The sequence below is a fragment of the Notothenia rossii genome, assembly GCF_949606895.1.
Source record: "Notothenia rossii genome assembly, chromosome: 3".
Classification (NCBI taxonomy): Eukaryota; Metazoa; Chordata; class Actinopteri; order Perciformes; family Nototheniidae; genus Notothenia; species Notothenia rossii.
Genome location: NC_136901.1, coordinates 28,090,721 through 28,114,802, shown reverse-complemented (window position 1 = coordinate 28,114,802; position 24,082 = coordinate 28,090,721). Strand labels below are relative to the sequence as shown.

The 24,082-nt window shown below is 42.8% G+C and overlaps 1 protein-coding gene across 1 annotated transcript in view; it reads right to left on the bottom strand.

Moving 5' to 3' along the window:
• The window catches only part of LOC307032858 (collagen alpha-1(XXV) chain-like), a gene marked incomplete at its 3' end in the record, with an annotated part of 73,437 nt that extends 50,023 nt beyond the window's left edge, over positions 1 to 23,414 (bottom strand). The window contains exons 1-2 of the mRNA XM_079671138.1: positions 23,106 to 23,414; positions 22,951 to 23,020 (exon numbers count right to left, since the gene is read on the bottom strand). Of these exons, the coding sequence (XP_079527264.1) occupies positions 22,951 to 23,020; positions 23,106 to 23,402 (367 nt within the window). The 5' untranslated portion in view covers positions 23,403 to 23,414. The remainder of the gene's footprint in view (positions 1 to 22,950; positions 23,021 to 23,105) is intronic.
• Between the last annotated feature and the right edge of the window lie 668 nt (positions 23,415 to 24,082).

The window sequence follows — 24,082 nt, the reverse complement described above, 5'->3', positions numbered from 1 at the left end:
ATCTTTTCTTATTTGGGATGGATTTATCACTTGTGCTTTGTCCTTTGAAACTACAAGTCATATACCTGCCAACCAACTGTCAACAGCTGAAAGGTGCTGTAAACTCTCAAGAGAGTGATTTGGCAGTAGTGCAAAGTTCAGACAAGGAACAACTTTTTAATTCATAGTGCTCAACGCAAAGTAACAGACAGCAGTCCGACTGCTGTGGAGAGTGCAGCTGTTGAGTGCATTGAATCAAGTAAATAAAACAAGGTCAGTGGCATGCTAGGCGTTCACCCGTGGGAAAAGCATACTGTGAGGTGACCATATTGGGAGAATAGTAATAGTGTCTGCCATGTGGGCCATTTACTTATTCTTTTCTTTTGCATTATTTTATTATCACATTTGTATTCATCTTAAAAACCATCGGCCAAACTACACATTTTAATTGTCTGTCTGTATACACTTGTGGGTTAATTAAGTAGTGAGTATTGAATTGAATAGGAGAATGTCAACAAAGTGTTGAAATGTGAGCAATTATACTTACATTTGGAAATATGGTAATTCTTCAGTAATATACTCATTAATTATATATTAATTAAAAGGCTTAAATCACATTAGCACAGCATTGTGTCACAACGTACCTCACACATGGTGCTAATATTTCCATTCATCTTTAAACAACATGTATTTATTACGTTCTATATTAAATGTATATATGGAGTGACAAGCTAACCTTGGACATATCTGTCAGATTAACAGCCCATATAATCACATCACAGCTTAAGTTGGATGAACCACTGATCATGTGAAATGGTATGCAATAATCGGGCTGTAATGCATACGCCACACTCGCAGACCTGACTGTAGTATCAAAAAGTGTGTTTGCTAAAAAAGGAAAGGTACACAGCTACTGTTATGGCTCTCATGTTCTCAGCTGTCCACGCCTTGTTGGAGGACACCGCCATGCCCTCCCCCGTCTGAAAACGTAATAGCAGCCTCTCCAGGCGTCTTTCTGAGGCTCATAATTTACCAAAGGTTACTACTGCAAGACTTCTATAATTATATCACTGAAAAGCATAGTGTCATCCTTGTAAATGTTAAAGTTATACAAGACAGGAGAGGAAGGCCTTGTATATTATTATGAACCTTTTTAAAACTAGTGTTTAAACCCAATCTTCCATGTGGTGTTCAATTATGCACAGAAGTGATATTTGACCTTGCCACAATGACTGAATAAATAACATTATGCTCTCCTAATTGTACAGCTCTAACAAGACGGGCAACCTTCCTGCCAGAATACATAAAATACTAACCTTAGTAAACATAACTCATCTGCCTGCTTTGAAACCCAACAGAATGGCACACTTGCTGTACCTTTCCATGAAATTGTTTCTTTAATAGTTTTGAGGTTATTTTCCTATCCTCACAGTGAAGACTGCACTTTAATTTAGTGTTTGAAATTGTGAGGAATTAAACGATATACATCAGAAGATGTCGTTGTTTGACTGTAGCTCAAGGGTGCTGAATATTCCTACACTGCAGAAGGGAAATCAGACAACGGCAAGGGATCCATTGACAAAATGATCTCAGTTTAGTCCCAACAATTTCGGCTTTGAACCCAGTTGTCGAGGACTTTGGATGGAGCCAAAGTGGGAACAGGTGCATCATGGCACTTACTTACTTTCGATGCCTGTTGGACCCGTGGGCAATTGAAAGCGAGCTTGCTAAATACGACAAAGGTACATGAGAGACTAATTCCAAGGAGGTGTGAGATGATGCCTGAGATAAACAGTTACTCTGCATGTGTTCAACTCATCAATCATCTCCATACTTTTGGGATTTGAGTGAAAAGGGGGAATCAGCTGCCAGCCGAGTGTTGATCCTCAAATTCCAGCAGCAGGTGTTGCTGAATGACCCAGTATCTATAGGTTTGTGGGTCTTCACCACATGGCATGTCCCCACACGGAAATGAGCATGTTGTACACATGTACAGCTGTTGCAAATGGGGATGGAGACAGAAATACCCCTGCTTAACTTAGGGTACCAATGCAGACATTCTGCCGAACAGGTTTCATAGATCTCTTCCATTATCACCAATATTCCCTGCTGGCATCTATTGCAGAGGATGGATTTGCACATAGTCGGCCTACTGGGATTAACCATATAATCGGCATGTGTATTATTGACCTAGGCTTTGATATGTTGCTCTATTTCCGGTTTGTCTTTCTAGTTAGCCTGGTGCTAGTAACAAGAACCCGATCAGTTCATCATAAAGTTACAGGCATGTTCTCAGCGCTAAGCTAGGCACCACGAGTAAGCTCATTTACATGTTCTTAAAAATCTAGTATTACACTTCACTGCATTACATACACAGAGCAGCCACCTCCATGCAAACTGTAACGGGGGCATAGAAGCTGGAAACCCTGGGGTTTGAGAGTGTGGGTCTAACAAACAAAAGACGTATTGATTACACCACACTCGGTTGTCTCTCCCTGAAGGTTGCTAATAGTTCCCACATTGTAAAAGTTTTACCACAAGCCTTCATACAAGAGGGATGTTTCCCAGAAGAAGGGGCAACCGTTGGCACCCGTCAATCCCATGGTACGAGAGTGTGTTTTGGCCAGTGATGGTAATTTAAGAGTGAGAAAAAGAGGGGAACGTTTGGACTGCTGAGGTGGAAGAGAATCCATGACCCTGCAGCTACAAGGCCCAGCGCATGAACTGGTTCCAGAAGATTTACAAAACGTGTTGTATGCCAAAGTTGACCACATACACAAAAGAAAATATGCTCAAAGAAGGAACATTTTCTATTTTGGCTTCGGGCAGAAAACCAAATAATACTTCATCTTCTATACAACCCATGACACTTATGCGTCTTGGCATTTCTTGATGGAGACAGAAACACTGGCATCTTGTAGTAGTTTGCTTGTTTAAGGCCATTTGGAGAAACTACATAGTGTGCGCATCCGCTAGAACAATTCAAAAAAGTACATAGAGAGAGTCCGTTTGTTCAATGCAGTCGTAAAGATACACATTAGACATTGGTGTTTATGGAAGTTACCAAGTGTGGAGACTTGACAGTGGTTGTTTTAGGAAATAAAAGCCAGCTGGAGACAAATGTCCTACCGCACCTCACCAATGTTAAGAATGGATTTCTGGGCATGTGTCTCGTCCCACAAACCTTTGGCTTTTAACAAGAAAAGGAATTGTATAATTATGGGTTTTGTTCTGTACAGTAAAAAGCATCTTCCATACTTTTGAATTATAATGGAGATACTGCGAATAGTATTGTTAAATTCCATTCAGCACCAACTCTCTGGGTCTTAAGCATCGCAACAGATGGATAGAAATCTCATGTTTCTCCCCCCAGTTACTATTTTTGTCTCAAGTGTTGTTCTGCTGCATGCCTCACAATTCTGACGAGAGCGCTTTAAGGTCAAAGGCCTTGTCCACTCAGAGGGCATCAAAACCATAAACAAGAGAGTAGCCATTTCCCAACGTCCCATTCTGTTTGTCAGCAATGACGCCTTGCGTTTTTTGGAAAGGTGGCGATTGATAGATGAGCGTGAGGAGTCAAACGTCTGTCTCTTAGCTTGGCCTGTGCCAGACAGCAGAGTCCGCCGGTCTGCCTGCCACCTCCCCCCCCCCACCCGCCTGCGAGTCCAGGCTTTGGCAAATCCTGTCAATGCCGAGTGGTTGATGTGATGGCATGGTGTTCTATACAAGTGTGTGGTGACCTAAGGTCGGTACAACCCGAAGCTTAGCCATCAGCCTCCATTCATCCTTGCATGAGTCCAACATTTCAAACAGTAGCACCAGTTAAAAATTGTGAATGCTATGCTCATTAAAGTACACCTCATTCATCAATATTCATTTCCTATGATAACCAATATAAATGTGACAATCACTGAAGAAAAATGTATGACCAACTTCCAAATTGACCCAAAGAAACGATAAGTTGTACTTGACCTCTTAATGACTATTTGACTTAATTGACCTTACAGAGTATCCAAAAACATTTCTATATTAAATCATGGAGGAGAGCTCTCTTTTGTATCAAAATCTACAATAGTTGCCAAAACCCACAAACCTGGGTATTAATCACTTTGCTGTGTTTCAGAATGGTGAAAGAAAACACCCAGACAGTATCCTGTAGCCAGAGAAGCAGACCCTCCAAGGATATGGAGATTAGGCTCTTGGCTTGGGGGCAGCAAAGAAATTACCATGACATAAAATCATTTGAAAAAATCCATAGAGAAAACATAACATGATCCTGCTAGATTAAGGCAGGGACCAGTTTAGCCAGTGCAAAAGTTGAGGTGGCAAATAAGTCCTAATTGAAGCTGTCAGGCTTTGCCGAAGCCACTTTGATATGGAACCGCTGCACGGCGAGTGGACTGTCGAAACCAATGAGCACAGGCATTACTTTTTAAAGAAGAGATGGACTAGAATATCGACACAGAATGGACTAAAGATTAACATCTCCAAGGATCAACTTCAATCTACAGTTTGGCAGGGACATTCAAATGTGCCACACAAGTTTTTGGGGGGGTTCAAATGCTTCTGAGCAAAGGCTGCATTGAACAAGTTATGACTGCAGTAGGTGATGAGTCATTATTGGATGTTTGGCTTTACTCACGAATGATACAATAACCATCAAAGCCGGACAAATTGAAGAACCACGCTATGCTGCAACATGGGCAATATTATGCACAATATGGTAGCCATATCCTATTGTCACCCCTCGGGGGTAAACACAGACAAGAACAGAAGGAACACACAAGCCAGGCTTTTTGTTCGCCCCCTCTCTATCATCTGTTTTCTGTTTCGCTGGCGCTGTATTGGCTAAACGGCAGCCGGGACTGGCCCCGCGGCAGAGCTCCAACACTCTCACCTTTTCCTACCGACCCCCCCTCCAGTACCAAACACCCTGGAGGTGCCACAGACATGCACCCGTTTGGGGATCCATTCAGTCTCCTTCCTACATTAGACCCTTACACTGTGATTCAATCTGTTCACAAAGCTCATGGGGCAACTGATATCCCATTCAGACAGAATACCTCCTCATTAGGCGGATATCATCTCTGAGTGAGTGGAATTATTTATGTGGTCGTATGTTAAATGATGTCTTCTACCACTTACTTGGTTCTTCTTCCAAAAAATTGGTTAATAAGAAATCGCCCAGGCCCAATAATATTCCATTTAAAATGGTATAATATAAAATAAAGAACAACATCCTATTGTTTTTAGGAGAATATTTGGCATTTTTTCTAATACCGTTTGTCACTAATTAATTTGTTAATTAGAAATAACCATATATTGCCAACTATTTTGGTAGTTGCTTGATCGGTAAAGTAATTTGCCTGTGTTAAGTCAATTTTCTTTAACAGTTGGACATCCCTAGAAGGATCTGTGAGCTTGTGCCAGCTTAGTGGACATCTAACCCCACCACCAGCTAATTTTAAAAAGAAAAAGGTGTTAATCCTCCATCTTGGCAGCTGTACAGATACATTGGACATGTGCCACACTTGTTCAGGGAGATCTAGTATTCCTCTTCGAGTATCAGCTGATTCATGACCCACCAGACCAAACTTCAGCCGGGATAGTTGAATTAAGTATATGCCAATAAGATATTGTATTAACGATATCAGGAAAGTAATGGATAAGAAGTGTTCAAGCTTCGGTGCAGACCATATGCAAACATAACAAGTACAGATGCTGTTAAATTCAAAGCATTCTTATTCAAGCTGGAGTGACGGAGCTCCATTAAAAGACGTAAGCCATTTTCAACACTTCCAGCTTGCCAATATAAAATAAAAATCTGTGAACCACAGCTGGAAGCCTCGTAACCGTCAGCCATTCCTTAAAGTAAGCTTCTGGCTCACTATTATTTCTTAAGTGTCATTTATTTTCCTGAACAGAGTCTCTGTTGTTTTCGGTGATGTGCGTGGTGCGCCGCATTCTCTTAATGAAGCCTGCTGACTTCCTCACTCCCCAGTGTGCCTGCACGGCCTCTCGGAAGACTGGAGTGTGAGGAGGAAGGAAGGAGGCTATAAAAGGACACTAAAAAAAAGACTGCAGCGCAGGAGAGTCGGGCAAACGGAGCCCGTCTAGGTTTGTTTACCACAAGATTACGCTAATGTGGAACCTTAAAAGTGTGGCTGATTTACTTCGCATGCAAGAAGGTGTGTGAAAACCAGTGTGGCACAAACATTTCAGCAGGGCCTCGCTGTGTGTCACCAAGTGTTAACCAGAGCTCGTGACTCATGTGGTCAGTGCACAATTGTATAATGGCTTTGGAGAGCCTGTTTACTTTGGGAATCTGTGTGCTGCTACACTTTCCAACATACTGTAATCTCTACTCCCCAATGTGTAATCCTTTCTTACTGGTGTCTCTTTGCTTTTCTAGAGGCGTAATGACAAGCAATCTGTGCCTCCTTCAGTAGATTTACAGAAAGTCCCTCACTCACCGAGGTTGTGTAAACCCTTGAAGAAAAAAATAAATCCGCTGCGATGGTCTGTGATGGAGTCAAGACACAGTCTTGTCTTAGAGCCCCGTGAGAGCAAGGTTTGAAGGAGCAGACGGGAGCAGAGCAGCAGACCACATGAGAGGGGCTGCGATGGAAACCCCTCTCTGCACACACTGCAAATCAAAGCAAAGCTGTGGAAGTGTTTTTCCACACACTCAAGAGACGGGAGGGATGGACCCAGACACCAAGTGCAGTCTGGTCTTCAGTTAAGGTCTTGAAATTCAAATGTGATGTTATTAGATTAAAGATGGATTGACGTTGGTTAAAAATGGATGTGAAGGCTTGATTAAAGGTTTTATATAAAAGAAGATTCAAATGGAATAACAGCCGATTTGGCTTCAGTCAACTTTAAGAAAAAAGGTCCAATTCAGTCTCAGGAATTGCAGCAACTAAACAAAAGATTTATTTTCAAGTTTTGGCTCTGATTTATTGCAATGGTTATGATAAAAATTAGCTCTTAACTGCTACAATCACAGCAGCATTCCAGCCTTCGGGTGAAATCTGAGCCCTTTCTTCTCAAATAACATTCCCAAACAATTGAACTTTATTCATAAATGACAGTTTTTGGGGGAAATATTCGCTTACAGTTTCCAGTTTTATAAAAGTGGTTGGGGTTGAAAAGTGAAAAGGCAACTCAACCTCTACAGTATATTGAGTAATATCATAGTTTGGCTTATAATATGAACATCAGTGTCATTTAAGTTACTGACATGCTTGGTAAGTGTTACAGGAATTTTGGGACATAATGGGTTCCTCATCAATTGACAAAACAGTTTAGTTGTATGAGAAACATAATTATAAGGCGACCAGGCTGCATCCTTCACATTCCAACATCTTCCCCAGCGACATAGGGACAAACTGTGTTCTGTACAGTCTGGTTTTTGATACAAAAACAGGGCCGGCTTTGATAGGGAGCGCAAATATTGACTCCTGAACATTTCACTGCGGCCTGCATGGCGTTGAAGAGACGCAGACCTCCCCTGCTCCCCACACCTGCTGTGGCTCACGGACTTATTTACACCAGCACCCGTTGGAAATGTCAGTACTAGATGCAGACAAGCCCGAGAAGCACAGGTCTTATACGTAGGTAGTAGGTACACACACACAGTACATATAGACAAAGACACACACTCCTCTCTGTTTCATCTCAAGCCCAGAGTTTCTGAGAGTCTGACAGGGGACGCTTTCTTGGTGAGAACTAGGATCCATGCCAACAGTCTGTCAAACCTGAGCTTACATTTCTAAACGCACCCACCATCACACACAACATCCAAACAAGCTACAAGACCCAGCTGACATATTCAATATTTTAGGACATCAATATTGGGCAAAACATGACCTGCTTCATCTCAGCGGCAGTGTAGAGTTTCAAAAAAGGTATTAGTGGATGCAGAGAGTGCAGGTAAAATCTCAGCAAGCTACACATGACCAAACATGAAAAACGTACACTGGTACACTCCCATGCTCACTGGAGAGAAAAACACTAACAAAGGGAAAAATGACTCAGGATAAAACCTTTGCAGGACTTTGACATTTTGTCACAGCAGATAAAACATTTGCCAGCATCAAAGCATGGCGTACAGAGAAGGCACAGTAAACTCTCAGAGGGCCTGCTATGTTCATGAACCATTTAATGTGGCCTCCAAAGACATTTATATAATTTATCATTCTGAAAAGCCACAGAAAACCCCTCTGCAGAGAGCGGGCTAAAAAAACCTGTTTGTTTCCTGTTTTTCAAGCAAAAAAAATCAAATAAATAAATAGTTTTTTTCCTGTTTGAGGAGGGATTCAGTGACCTGAACCTTCTCGAGGGGGACCCATATCGGCAGCGCACACCCCGGTTGCTCCGCTTAAAACAAAGTGGGTTTCTCCCAGTAGTTCATTTCTGTGTTTGTCATCGCTGTTTAACTTTGGCCACTTTTTTGTCTCGCCCATTCAGTAAATCAAGTCAATAGCAGCCCAAACAGCTTCCCAATGCAGAGAGCTTTGAGCAGGATAAAGAGGAAGGAGCAGAGGGGGGGATAAATGTTTCTGTGCATCATAGATTACATGTCAAAGTCAAATGTGCTGCTGCAACAGATAGACAGGTCTTCGATGCAGCAAAAGTACTTTAGTGCAGATAACCCTTCGTCAATTAGAGGATATTTCGCATCAGCTCCCTCTGAGCCATCACTGTAAGCGTGGAGAGAGATCTCATTTGAAGAGTGCAGAAAGAGGAAAAAACAGAAAAATCCTGGCAGCCCGGGTGCAGACAGCAGCACAAAGAGGCGATTTGAGTGAACAATTATTAGGCCGCACCAGACTTGACTGGTTTGAGTGTACATGGGAAATTCTTTTGCACATGGCAATTAAACACGGGTGGGTAGGGAAGGGCCTTGAACATGACCCAAATGTTGACATCAAGAGGTGGCAAGCAGTGCCTTGATGATGTTTGCGTAACCTGTTTTACAAGCAATTTGCCTCATTTACAGACTTATTACCCTTCCGTTTTGGCCTCTGAAGTATGGATGTACAACTCTGTGAAAAAGTTTCTGCACAAAGATGCACATCATTTGGCCTCAGCTAAAATGCAGTACCCAGCAACCTGTTATTTTTCTAACCTGTGTATCTGTGTGACTATTATTATTATTTTGTTGTTTTGTTTCCCATTGTAAAGCGTCCTTGGGTCTCTTGAAAGGTGCTATAAAAATTGAAATTATTATTATAATCTTGTTTTCCCCAATTTTATTGATGCTTTTAGGCACAATTAGAGGTCTGATGTTACAGGAACAGGATTTAAATGATTACATCTTATAAGCGCTTCTATACTATTCCATTTGTTCAAATCATAGCATTAAAAAGGCAAATGCATAAAACTGCAGTTGTCCTGGGTTGGATGATTTGCTTGCAGCCCTTTCGATGTGTTTGCTGTCTAGCTAGCAGCCAAAAGTATATTAAAGAGATATTGATCCTGTGCCATAAATTTGTCTTTGATTCTGGCAAGGTTTGCATAATGTGCACTTCTATTCCATATATTTTAATCACCTCCTTCAGCACTGATTTTACCCCTATGAGCTCCATTTTAAATGTAAACTTATTTATCAGATTTTCTGTGCTGAGCATAAATGATGCATCTCAAATGGACAGCTCTGACACCAGATCTGGCGAGGCATTAGCAGTGTTGATGTGAACGAGGGAAGTCGTTTCTCTACTTCCTCTGGTGTTGACTTTGGCCCGCACACTAATCTGAGAACAGGCCAGAGGGGAGCAGTCTACCTGGAGCAGACTGTCAGCGAACTATAAGGGGAGAAATGTACCAGGGCATTTTTTTATCCTCTTGTAAGCCCTTGAACCTTGCCCTCTTTGCACTAACAGCACCTCAGGTCTATAAGTAACCACACCTTTATCTGAAAGCAGTAAGATATCGCACCACTGATCTCCATCCAGGTCACTGCACTGCTTCTTCAAAATGACTTCAAAGCGGGCTAGTTTAAGTATTTTGTGCAACCTAAAACTGTGCAGCTCTGACCTCCGTCAGCACGGCTCCCTGCCTCACTCAGGCGGCACCTCTCACATGTAGCTTCATATCCGGCACACGGACTTTGTCTCGCAATGACCAGCGGTACAAACACTACCAAGAGGCCACAACTACCTACGTCGGTGAACCTAACACGGAGATTTTAAAAAGGCAGTGATGAGTTTGAGCTATCTTTGGGTATACATTCTAAGGGTTCGGTAAGCACTTCGCAACCATCTGTTCTTAGAGGAAGACTTCATCAGCAAAATGATTGTCTGTATGTGAATTACGCACCTTCTGTTTAATTCCTCACAAAAACGTTTTCTCATTTGCCTCTATGGTTAAACGAACAATCAAAAACAGAGAGAAGTCTGGACGAATTAAAGTAAATTGGGGACATAGCTAAGCTAACATCCGTACAAACTCTCACTCAACTCAATTGTGAGAACTGACAATGCTTATGAAAGAGTTTTGAATAAAATCACTTATTTTCTCACAGATGCATGCATGCTTCCTTGAATAATTGAACACGGGTGAGTCATTCAAAAAACAAATGATCATTTTAGGGTGAAGTATTCCTTTAATATCCACTTCAGCAGGGATCGGGCTTATTAAGTATGTCATTTCATAAAGCCCAGCAGCATTGTCTTAAACTGCAACTGGATCCAGGGGGTGGCGAGATGTAGATTTATGGGTCTGACATTCACAAGCAAGAGCGCCTCACTTCCTATGGGACGCTGTATTTCTTTAGTTTAAATCTTGAGTTGCACTGAGTTATGTCGTGTTATTCCCTGTTCTCACTCAGATGAAACCTACACCCTCATATTATTGGGACCTGACATTTGCAGACGCTTTGCCAGCTCCTGCCAACTGACCTCCACCTCAAAAAGTGACTCTGAGTTCATAGGTGGGAGAGCCCGAATAACTGCTTTAGAAAAGTACACGATCAAGTCTAATACCCTGGGAATTTGAATGCCAACCCACACGCGTGCAAGCCTTACCCTCTAATTTGTTATGTCCGAGAAAAAGGATAAAGTAAGATGACAGCGAATGCATGCTGACGCTGAAATCCATTTGGGTGTCAGAATGCGTATGACAATATGAATTGATATTACAATGCATTTGTTACTATGGGGGAATGAAAGCTAATCCGGCCTCTATCTAACCCTTGGCAGCAAAAAGACTGTGGCAAGTTCAAACTACCCGCATGTCATTTCTAATCAGCTGATGTAAAGTCATGACTTGCGTAATGTGTTCCTATGGCCATTTTATTAAAGGCGTTTTCATGCATAACAGTGGCAGCAGAAGCAAGGAGAATGCTGGGAAGGTAATTTGTTTTGAAGGGCAGGGCGATGGATCCAAACTCATCTTTTGCTTCTTAGCAGTGAGAAAGAGATGATCTCTACCTGAAGCACTTCAAATCAGTCATGCTGACACTCAGTACTATCTGCTAAGATGAACAAATCACCTACACCCTTTTTTTTTTTTTCAGAGAATGACAATAAGAGATAACCTTGACTACACACACTTCTGGATAATGACCCAGTGGAGTCAGTTATCCCACCGACTCTCACTATGGTTTGTATGGTTTGAGCATCTGCTGCGGCTTCCCTATCCATTCATCTGCACACAACCAGTGAAAACACTTGGGGGGCGTACTTATGAGACAATAAACATTTACAGTGTGTTAAATTTAAGGAGTAGGGATGGCTCCAATTAAGCAACTGGCTGAATCATTTATCTTTGTCCATCAACAAGTGCCATAGAGGGCAATATGGTCGCTAAACTGCCACAAAAATAAATATATGTGGACTGAAGACAGCTACAAATAGATGTCATTCTTCCTTCAATAGAACATATATGCCATATTTCAACACCTCCAGTCAGGTACATGCAGGGAATTTGCAGTATTTATCGGGGGCATGCTCCTCCTGCAGGGGGTAGATTCAGTGCTCTGCGGGAAATGAGTGGAAGTGTCTAACGCCAACATACAGACACTTAACTTTGTTTTTCAGTATGAGATGATTCCCCCCCTGAGATGTGAAGCTGCCTGAGATAGCAGCAGAGCTCATGGGAAGGGGTTCATTAACCTGGATTCAGACAAAGCCTAGCAGGACGTCGTGTTTATTTGTAGAGAAGTTATTAAAATTGAGGGCAACTGATTGCAGCTTCTATGACTCAGAGCACAACTTTGCATTACCTTTGCACATGATTTGTTCCTCCGATTAAAGAGAGACACTACAGGTGAAGTATGTTTGGTTACTATATGACAGCAAGAAAGTTCCCAAGTTTATTACTTACATTATGATAATTACATTTTGTATTACAAGCTTATTAAAACAAACAAGTATGCAAATGAGGCATTCTCTTATTAAATATGTCCTACTTTGCATACATTTGAAATGTAAAGTGCTAGGGAAGATCTTTAAAAGAAAGACATGACACACATACTTTTCAAATGGTGCTCCAAAAAATGTTCCCTAAACTTTATGTGTGAAACCCATTTGAAAACAAGTTTTATATATCACCACAGTAGGGAATTTGGGTCACATCCTCAAAGAAATAGATTAGTATAAACAAATTCATTCATGTAAGTGACATGTAGGCAACTCCGCTGACTTTTTGTGCAAAATATCGATGTCACATTCAGCGTTAATGATCATTATACTGTTGTGTTCACAAGGACAATGCATCAAATATGTATGAGGTATTCTGAATGATAATTCTATAACATTTCCACCCATTATTTCCAGTTCATTATAACTTTTCACCGGCACAGTAATGCCCACAAATAAACGTATGGAGCTCAAAGTTAACAAAGTGCTACAAACAGGGAACTAAATATGACAAAGAAATACAAACCTTTAGTGCCTAGTTACTGTTGCTAAGCTTTTCATGGTCAATTATTTAATGAATTGGAAAGCCCTTCTCTACCAGTACATGCCTAATACTGCATGACCACGGGGTAATTGCCACTTATTAAAGTAAGGACAGGTTATTTTGTTAAAAATGAGTTCTCACAATTTCCTCAAAGGAACAGCCATTAACAGAGTTCACATAGTTTTACTGCCAGTGTCTCAAAATCCATCTAAGACAAAAAATTAGACAAAGCTATTTTCACGCAGCCATAAGGAGCATCAGCGCCGTTTATCAAGCCATCGAAAATTACAATTTAACCAGCCGTCTAGCCTGCCCGGACCATATCAAATGACCGCTCAATTAAATTAAAGTGCAAAAGGGTTGTCTGTCTCACTGCTTGGTTTTCCAGGCCTTAACTGTGGCTTACACAGCTGTTTCTGCCCTCTGCTGCATCAGATACAAGGGGAGGGGTCCCGGTCCTCAGACCAGGAGGAAACCCTCTGCATATCGATCCATCTTTAGCCACAGACCTATTAAGTGCAGCTTCATTTCCAGGTATGTTAAACTGGCAAGTTGCCACTTCCCCGGGCCCTTTTTCTGTTTGTTTGTTTGAGCTAACCTTTTTGATTGCATGTTCTAGATGAATTGCACGCTAAAGGGGAACAAGGAAAATAAATATTGCAAAAACATAAGCCTTAATTAGAAAACCGCATTGCACACCATTTTTTACATCACAGCTTGTTGAGAAAATTGAGAATGAATGGCTTCAATCCATCCATTTCATGCGTTCTCCCTCTCCTAATTTAGAAAATTAAATTAACCAAACCACAATATCATCAAAAACCTTTGCCACTGGTGATAGATGGAGTTACAGAGGGGCTGTCACGCATGGCTGCACCCTGCTGGGATTATCCTCCACTGTACATGTCGTGTGATGTGTTGTGCCACAGCGTGTTTGTCGTGAGTGCACATGGGCTCAAGTGTTGGCTCCGTGATGTTTATTACCCTCCCAGATCTAGAGCGTAACTCATATTTCATGTCACATTTAGCACAGCTTCGAGAAGGGAAGAGTCGAGTGGCAGAAAACAAGTTCCTCTGGTGAGCAGCAGTGAAGGGGGGGGGGGGGGCAAAAATATCTCAAGCAAGACTTCCTTGTATCTTAAACTGTAAATGGCGAGTGGACAAAGGAACAGGGGAAGAGCCGGGGGGGGGGGGGGGGGTGGGTCTTTAACTGACACAGGAGTGTTTGATCCAACCATTTTGAACGTCTGGTTTTCTTTGAGCCCAGCCTTTCGGTGGCACTCGGGGGGATTTTGGGGGCAAACATCATCTGGCCAGTGCCTCCCTAATTTTTTCCACTTTAAGAGATCGCTTGAACACCTCTCTGCTGTCGCTGAATAGCTTAAGAATTGCTTGCTTGCTTTTGCAAAAAGGTTTGAAATATGTAAAAGGGGCACTTCAAGACGTGAGCTCTACAAGATGTGCAACCAACGTAAATAAATACAGCAGAATGTCAACAGCAAACGCTGGATTACGTGTAGAAAAATACTTCTTGCTTTAAACCCTGGCCATTAAAACCAAAGACAAAGTTATTGCTATTTAAATTCAGAAATAAGGAAGAGAACTCATCTAGATGGGCTTGAGGCAAGGGACTTATTTGCTGACTTCAAAAAGTATGCAGTCGTGTCTCAAAGCCTTGACACATATATAACCCATTTTGACAAAACAGGTGGACATCATAAGTGTTTTGTGATTGAACATTATCTCATACAAATAGCTGGTCATTTCTCTCACTAGCGTATGCAATCAACACAAGGCCGAGCTGGTGCCACAATCAGTGCATCTGTTTATTTAGTTAAAGTGGAAAGAACATTTACCAAATTGGATGCCATTAACTGTTTGATTTAAATGAGTTATTGCTAATTTTCCCTTCTTTACTCGGTTGGGGCCCTGCGAGCATTAGGAGCTTGCACGCAAAGCATTGTGGGAAATGTAGCCACTGCTGGCTCAACCAGGAAAACATCCTCTATCTATGAAGCAAGCAAAGTGAAATGCATCGCTTCAATTTAATAGATTTACCATCAACACAAGATGTTTCCTTTAAGAAAAACGCAACATGGAGCCACTCTCAGCTGATGCTGCCCTTAAGTCTATGGACACGTATAATAAACAGACTCAGCCAATGCCATCCATGCATTTCTTTTTTTAAATGATCTTTTTAGGGATGCCCATGAACAGTGGCACGTCCATATTAACCATAGTTTGAATGCCAGGCACACACACTTACAGCTTCCTGCCTGTTGTATTTGTAGTGCCTGTTTCTATTAGGCTGATGGAGAACAGAGCAGCAGCATCTGTGGCCCTAACCCCCATCCTCCATGGCTGCTGGTGCAGAGAGGCCGGGGGCTCAAAGCCACAGGCGGTGGGGAGGGGGGTGCAAGGGAGCATGTGGGGAGTGCCTCAGGGGTTCCTCTTTGCTCGTCTGAAGCCCAGAATTTCCATGAAACCAGTGAACGCTGGCATAGTCCTGCTTTACTGGTGATTTGAGTTTGATGACAGACACTGGAAAATATGTTTTACTTTTAAAACAAATATAAACATTTCACAGAGACTCTATATAAACTCACTGGCCACTTTATTGGGTACACCTTGCTAGTACCGGGTTTGCCTTTAGAACTGCCTTCATTCTTCGTGGAATAGACTCAACATGGTGCTGGAAACATTCCTCAGAGATGTTGGTCCATATTGAAATGATAGCATCACGCAGTCGCAGCAAATTGGTCGGCTGAACATCCATGATGCACCACATTGTGACATAAAGGGATGGACATGGTCAGCAACAATACTCAGGTGGGCTGTGGAGTTTAGATGCCTGAACCGTTGATAGAAGGCAGGATGGATCCATGCTTGTTGTTTTGACCATACTGTCCGAATGGTGCAGCAAAAATTATTTGGTTTTGAAATTGTACCTTTTTTTGGGTAGAGGCCTGTTTTATGAGTTTTTATCTTGTTATGTTGGCGTATTTTTTTTAAATCGTGCAAATAAACAGCCAATGCATGTCTTTCCTCAAATAGATGTTTGGGGTAAATAAATCCAATTTGGGATCAATAAAGTATATCTCATTTTTATAAGTAAAGCAAAATGCAACATGAGATAAACCAAACGGGGACTTACTCATAAAAAAAGCTCAACAGCACTACAAACGGGTGAAAAACTTCACAAGAAACCTTCAAGATGAGACCAACGTTTTAATGGCCATTGAAGTCACATTCAAATCTCCATACTGAACAGTAGAGCAGCTGTTCCACATGGGTGTCACATATGAAAAGGTCCCCCTTGTCTGTTGAAGTCTCTTTGAATATTCGGTGAGTCAGGGTGGTGGGCTTGTGGAGGGAAGGGTGAACTTAAGCCATCACAAAGGAGACTTCAGTCGGAGGAGGACTGAAACTTGCTATCCAGTGTCAGAGGGCAGCCGGCAGATGAGGCAGGGAGTTTGTGAGCCGTCTTTTGTGGAGGACATGCCACCCAGCTCTGACGAAGGAGCATCAAAAGGGAACCAAGAACGGGATTTCCCCATCCTGCACCGGGGGTTACAGGGCAGAGGAGGGACGGGTAATGTCGTATCACCCCCACGAAAGTGACGCTTAAAGGTGCAGACACTAAGATACTCGTGAAGCTTCTTCAATCTTTTCATCTATATTTAAATGTGCTTCCAAACAGGATAAAAAGACAGCATCTTCATGAGCAACAACAAAATGAGTACACTGCATATATCAGACATTTGAATGCAAGCCATTCAACAGGAAAAGCGTTTGACTGGGATCAAACAACATGAATGAGCATTATCTTAAAAAACCACGCTGGCTGGAATAACTTTGCTCCATCTTTTGAATCTTATTGTCCAACTTTATGCTTTGATGATGCAACGAACCCTGGCGTCTACTTTTGAAATATGTCAAATAAAATGAAAGACGGTTCTTTTATTCATTGGTGGGGTGTGCCGTTATGTTGAAGAGATGGAAACCCCTTCATTTAAGTCCAAGTATTAACCGTAGAAGCAGCCAAGACAGGATCTTAAAGCTTCCTACTATATTCCACAAAAAGATAACGATTGGAGGGCCATCGCCAGGAGACACAAGACGGACCATTAAGCACGAGCGCCTCGACTCTCCTCCGTTCCTTTGGCCCTGTCCTCATCCAGCCTGAGGGACTTCAATCTCCAAGCGGAGTGCTGTTGTGACATCACTCATGTAAAAATCATGTCATCTCCTCTCCGTTCAGAGTGTCCCCTCAGGTTAATGTGTAGTAAGAAGGAGAAAGAGTTCAAACCCCACAGTCATTACCAGTGCTTTCAGCTGGCATGCCTCATCATCTGCCATAAAAACCTGCTGTGTCAAAGGTGTAAAGAGACCATCTGTGCTATTTCCAGCATCCTGCCCTTTATACTAAACCTTGTGTGAGAATTGAAATTACAGCAAATGCCCCACTTCTGATGATTCATTGTGATAAATCACGTCATGTTCATTTATTGGGACTGAGCTGAATGAGTCAAGCTTTTCATGCATAAAACGATTCCTGCTAGATGCTTTTCACTGAGTGGAGTACATTATGCTCATGATTTAGATGCAGATATGCTTTTAAGCAATTTAGCAGCAATCAAAATCCGTCATTGTTGCCTCCAGGCAAGGCTTTCCAGGCTCCAGCTCTCGTCTCCGGCCTCAGTCACTCACAAAGGCAGCCTAACCTGACTCACCTAACCAGAAGCAGCTGGCCGCAGTGGCTACCTGGAAGTCTGCTCAGCTTTACCTAGCACTCAGTAATTACATGGCCATTAGGCCACCTCCCAGCACCAAACCACACAGAGGGCTAAACTCAAAAAGCTGTCAGTGATTAATTACCAGTTGCGCAGTGAGTAGAGGATATCTGAGGGGATTGGCACAACTGTAACTGTATCAGGCCACTGGGATTACACACTTTGTGAGGCGGGGAGGGGGAGTGGAGCCCCGCCTGGCCACAACTAGTTGAAAAGGACTGTTTAGGTAGAGACTTGGACTACATGTGTGTAGGATTGTCTCTGCTGAAGTGAATCAAATCTGGATTTTACTAAAGGAGCCCAACAGATATTGCTGCATCTGCCTATGTTTTATTTTAAATGCGTAAGACGTAGCAGCCAGCTGAAATGACCCCCTGCTGCAGACATGCCTGTGACAAACAGCGCTGGGTGTTTAGTGGGAAGAAAAAAAAAGTCCCGCACATTACCAGTTGTTTGTTTTCTCAACAGCACATTGGCGGTGTTTAACTGCCTGGCTTTTTGAAGTGTTAACTTCAAGAAATGCTGTAGAGTGGTAGAAGAGGAAATAGAGGAGGGGGGGTTTGAGGTGTATGGGTGAGTAAACAGGGGAAGAGCAAAGCACCAGTGCTTGCTGACTGCACATTTTATTATAGTCCCATTAAAATAACAGGCCCTGCATGGAATGCAGATCTCAGGGGAGGAGACGCTACACAAAAAAATTCAAAGCAAAACTGCCCGCCAAAGCTGAAACAATCGCTTCAGTGGGTGTGACTTCAGACAATTCACAAAAAATGTGTGATGGTTTTGCTTTCCCCCTTAAACCCAGGACTATTTACACCAAATGTATAAAGTAAAACTGTTTTTCAAACTCAGGGTGCAGCCCAGAAAAATAATGAATGGGGTTCAACAAGGAAATGGGGCACAGAGAAAAATGTATTTAGCATTGCAGCCATACAACAATGGAAAAAAAAGTCTATAAATCAATGCAGCAGAACCAAAGAAATGGTCTTTTTATTCCACACAATCTTCTTGTAATAACCTGTTGCATCCTCCTCATACGTTTTACTCACAAACTGCACATTCAGACCATTTCAAAGCAATGACTAATGCATATCGGACCAGTTTTTTTAATTTATTGTTGTCCCTTTTGTACTGAATGTAACTACTATTTCCCTTTTTTTTTTAAACTCAAGGCCTACAGTACCACACCAAATGTTGTAGACACTGTCTTTCTGTTCAAATATTCATGGCCATCCATCCAATAGTTATTGAGTTATTCCAGTTTGAACCAAAGCGGTTGACCGCCCGAGCATCACTGAGGGCCTAGCCACACGGAAACTAACCGAATTTGATATCAAAAAAGTCTTCCATGTACACCGCACGCAATAGGCACCAGAAACGTGTTCTTCTACACGAGACCGCTCGACCCGCTGGAGACGCTGTAGTACATATGTCGGGCCTGTAAGTGGTGCTGCACTTCCGCCACAAAATACACCAAAAGTAGCGAAGAAGACTTCCCGAGCATGCATGGTTGCCATGGTTGCCCTTCTGTTTATTCTCCGCGGTGGATGTAGCAGCAGAGATGGGGAGAGGCAGGGCGCTGGCTCTTTTTCTCCCTCCCCGAGGCAAGTGTGTGCTCCTGCTGTAAATCTCCCCGGTAGTCCACCAGCAGATGAAAAACCCCCAACTCTCCGCGCAGGGCCGTCCCTCCCTACAGGATGATCATGCAGACTGCATGGGGCCTCACCTTGCGGAGGGGGCCTCACCTTGCGGAGGGTGCCTCAACTGAGCCGAAAATATGGCACACCTATCCGCTTACGGCCCGTCCACACAGCGGCGTGCGTTGACGCTTGCCGGCGGGCGTGTCTGAAACTCGACCAACAACCAATCACATGAATCTCCCGCCCCTGACACACAAGCAGCGGTTTGATTGGCTAGAGCTTGTACTGGCATATGATTCGATTGGCTGACGCTTCTGCCGAGGCGTCGAAAGTTGAACATTGCTCAACTTTTGCAGCGAGCCACGCCAGCAACGCTCCGCGTCGCTTCCCGCGATGCAGTTCGGCGAAAAGTGACGTCACCCCATTCAAAGTGAATGGTGAAGCGTCAACGCACGCCGCTATGTGGACGGGCCGTTATGCGGCGCAATTAGTGTGGCGCAGCACGGTTTCGCCGCTGCGAGGCTCCACTAGCACCCGCCCCCCCCCCCCCCCTTTTGACGCTCGCGAAACAGAGGGCCTCATCATATAACTATGCGTGGGGCCTCATGTTGGCCAGGGACGGCCCTGTCTCAGTCTTTGCCTCTTCCAAGGGACGAGGGAACCGTGTGGCAGTGTTTCCGTTAGAATTTGTTTTAAAGTTTAAATCTTCCGAACACAATTATAAAATTGCCGGTCAAAGGTCTTCTTTGTTATTTATTGAGCTTTCAAAAAAATGAATAACGACTTTATATAATAATATAAGAATAATGCACGGAGGCTCTCTTTTCCTCCCCCTCTCCTGACAGCCCGTCAGTATTTTTTCGTTATCAGGAAATGATCGTATAGGGCCGAGCCGTTTGGCCCCCCAGAGCGTTGCCTCCGCAGATCTACCCACCTTGGGACCCGTTATCGTTATCCGGGTTTCCCTGTCGGCCTCGTGTGGCCGAACCGTCTATAAGATAGAGAACTGTAGCGGATACGACCCGTTTTGTCACTGTGTGGCTAGGGCATCAGAGCCATGACGCTAATGAAGCCAAAAACAATCTCAGGTCCAGACCCAATCACAGCCAAAGTGTGAAAATGCTTTCAGGCACTCAGGAGCTAATAACCGAGTGTGAAATTGCAGCAATACCAGACACTGTTAGAATGACGAATGGCTCCAGAAAAAAAAATGATTCACCTTCATTAACCAGGACTTACATCAGCATGAATAAAATAGACTTGAAGAAAGATTGTCAGATAAAAACTTCCTATGATTCAGAAACAACCTATAAAATACCCTCAAGCTATGGACCATTGCTCTGTCTTTGCATCCACTCCATCTTCTTTGACAGCAATAAAGTGAAGACTGTGAAAAGCACATTACGGTCCTACCCTCAAAGAAAAAAAAGCCACATCTGAGCCACGGGCTGTCTCCTAGACAGAAGGGAGGATAAATATTGAGTGAACCCATTCAGCATTCATAAAAAGATATTTGGCCTGAAATAGCTTCTCCAAAGCATTACCAAAGTATGGCACAAGTTCACTGCATGAACCTTACGATATTAAATACACTCCAGACTCTTCAAAGTGTACCGATGATATATATTTTTTTATGTAACCACTGTAATCACTTTTAAGAGTGCCAGTTTCCAAGATGGAGCTCGGTGCCGCCCTGGGTTGAGCGTCGTCGCGCTTCATTTGATGTGAAATGTTTTCGTTGTTTTATTTCTATGCTTTACAGAGATGTGGTGGGAGAGAATACATAGCAGGCATATGATAGGGATAGCGAAAAGAGAGCAGCGTGATTGTGAGAAGCTCATTATGGTTAATACTTTCAGTACTTGTGGCTCATTAATTTAGACTTTTCCACTCAGCAGCAGATGACTCATTTGCAATTGATAAGGTCACTTGTGAAAACAAGAAAATGCAGCTCATTCATTTAGTTATTGCATTTACCAGCCCCGTTTCTTTGATTATGATAATGGTACTTTGATTATGTTTGTGGCAGTGGGAATCTTTTCATGGATTAAGGCGGTTAGATGTAAGACTCGCAAATATTCCGTCTTTCTGGTTCTGCATAATGTTAACACAAGAGGTGTATATCTTTTCTTTCTTCTTAAAACAGAAGTGTGTTGAGATTTAACAATGCAGCATCAGTATAAACAGGAAATCATTCTTCCAATGTAGCATTTTTAAGACTTGAATTATTCAATTAAGGCCTTCTTTTTAAATTAATGTATGTTTCAGGACTGCTTTCTGTCTCCACAGAAGGGTCAGAGGTCATGGTCCCCAACAGAACAGTCCCTGATGTTAGTAAGATGTCAGCTTCCTGCCAAGGGCACATCACTCCTGCTGCACAGATGCTTTCTGACACCTGGATTGTCCATCCGAAAAATCCAACCACAAGGCTTCCACTCTGCACAATGTCACAGCCATGACCTTTCCATTGAGGTCGCCTGCAGTATGTTCACACTTACTGTATTACATCCCCAGCTGGAGCCCACTGAGGCTCTGATGTGGACGGGTGCATCAGACTTTCAAAAGTTGTGAAAACATGCCAGTCAGTTTCCTGCAGCATGCAGTCTAAGTGTGGCTCAGCAGCTACAGAGAGCAGTCTGCAGGAACAAGCTAATGTTCACATGTGCCTCAATGAGAGCACATTTCTGCCATGCACAGTGACGTGTTATTTACAAAAAGGTGACACACTACACTTTATTCTGATTTCAAGGATATCGTTTTTATCCCAAATGTGCCATTTTTTAGAGGCAACAATATTTCACAGAAAAAATACATATCTAGTGGAATCCTAAAGAAATTCACATATCCAAGTGTATGCATAAATGCTAACTTTTTTGTGAGCTAAACATCCCTGTTTTAGCTTTGACAAAATGCTTTTTTCATCCAATGGCTGGTTTTAGGGTTTGTTATCCCCTAATTCATATTATTGATTTTAGAAATGTTTGTCCACAATCCTGAGATGTTTAACAAATGGAAAACATTCTTAATTGAAAAACTGAATAACCATTAACTTCCATTCAAATTGGTAAGTAGCTAATCATATTCTGTAAGCATAATGGAGCTCAAATATCAGGCGCAGCATTGACAGCTTTTTCCCCAATGAGTTCTTACACCGATGCACATGAAAAAATGTGATGTTCTGGCTAACATTGTGCAGCATTCCCTCCAAAACTCTTGAGCTACATCTCCCCACACTGCCTCACTAACCAAACCTCAACTCCATCCCAAAAATGACCAGAAAACTGAGGGAATAAATGTTTCCATCTACTGGTGGGAAATGTGAATTTCAACATTTATTTTCCAAGTGAGCAGACAACATCTCAAACAACCCTTCAGCACTTCTATGTATAGAGCGCTGTTAAATGCCTTTCTTTCTGTTAAGTGTAATGGCAGTCAGCTGTCTGCATCCTTCAAAGCAACTATCAACACTGCCCATGCAAACTGCCACCATCAGGTTTCAATTAAATAAACTAAAAAGGCAGAATCAGAAGGCTTCCATTCATTCTAACTCACAGGCTTAACCCCAGTCTCACACACCTGCAGAAAACCGCATGTCCACAATGCAACGGGAGAAAAGTAGCTGTATGTACCTGGAGGGCAGCTGCATTCAGGAGATGCTTGTCTGGCAGTCCGGATCTTGACAAATTGTTCATAGGAACGCTGAAATGTGAAAAGAATGACGTTTTTATTCAAAAGTGTGTGTTTAGGAGAAAGTAAAACAATTAAAGAAGAGGGTGAATCTTACCTGAGAGAGCAGATCATCCACTCGTTGCTCAATCAATGAATTAAAATCATCCCTGGAGTAGCCCGGGGCTCGGATCAAGGTGTGCTCGTCATTCCCACTCTCCAAATCCACAACCCGGTTCTTCACGTCAGCTGTGTTAATGCTCAGAAGAATGCAAAAGGCGATGGACGCCACTGAGCATAAAGACGAGATAATGTTCACCACTGTTGTGCGGCAGTGTTGTCGCTTCTGAGGCGCCACTTCTTTCTCCATTTTTTCCACGCACTTAGATGCTCCTCTTGCCTCCGAGATCTCCATTGAACTATAACTACACGCGCGTGTTGAGAACAAACTGTATCTGGCGCGGAGTCACGAATGTATGGCACAATGTGACTGTGCTGCGTGTGTGTGCCTGCGACGCCGCGTTCACGTACAGGGACTTTGTGGCGACAGAGAGAGTGGAGCCAAGTCAACCTGCACACGCACGGCTCCTGCTAACTTGTTGCACCGAGCGCTTGCACAGTAGTCTAGCTGCAGAGGAAATTGCTATAATGCACAATAAAGTACAAAGAGAGGCTGGGGAAATGGAAGGCAATGTGCATGTAGCAGAGGCAGCTTTACCACTCGGAGCTTTTCCACGGTGCAGGCATGCTCCCCCTCATTACGGCAACAACACGCCTCCAATCTGTCCTGACTGATTAACATAATGTATTGACCCGCTCCTTGTGTGCTTTTACAGTCGAGCACTATTGCCATTAGTTGACATGGAGTGCAGTTGTATTGTATTCCTGTCACATCTCAAACAGGACGCTGCGTAAAAATGGAATTACTGGTTGCGTTTTGTAAAGAAAACATGTTTTACTTTAAGGGCAATAAAGAAGAGAACGCATAGTAAATCATTCGTGGGTATAATTTATGTTTGAATTTTATTTTCTGCAGCCAAAGAATGGCAACGTTGACATTGTCATTGACCATGGCGCTGCGTAAAAACGCACGAA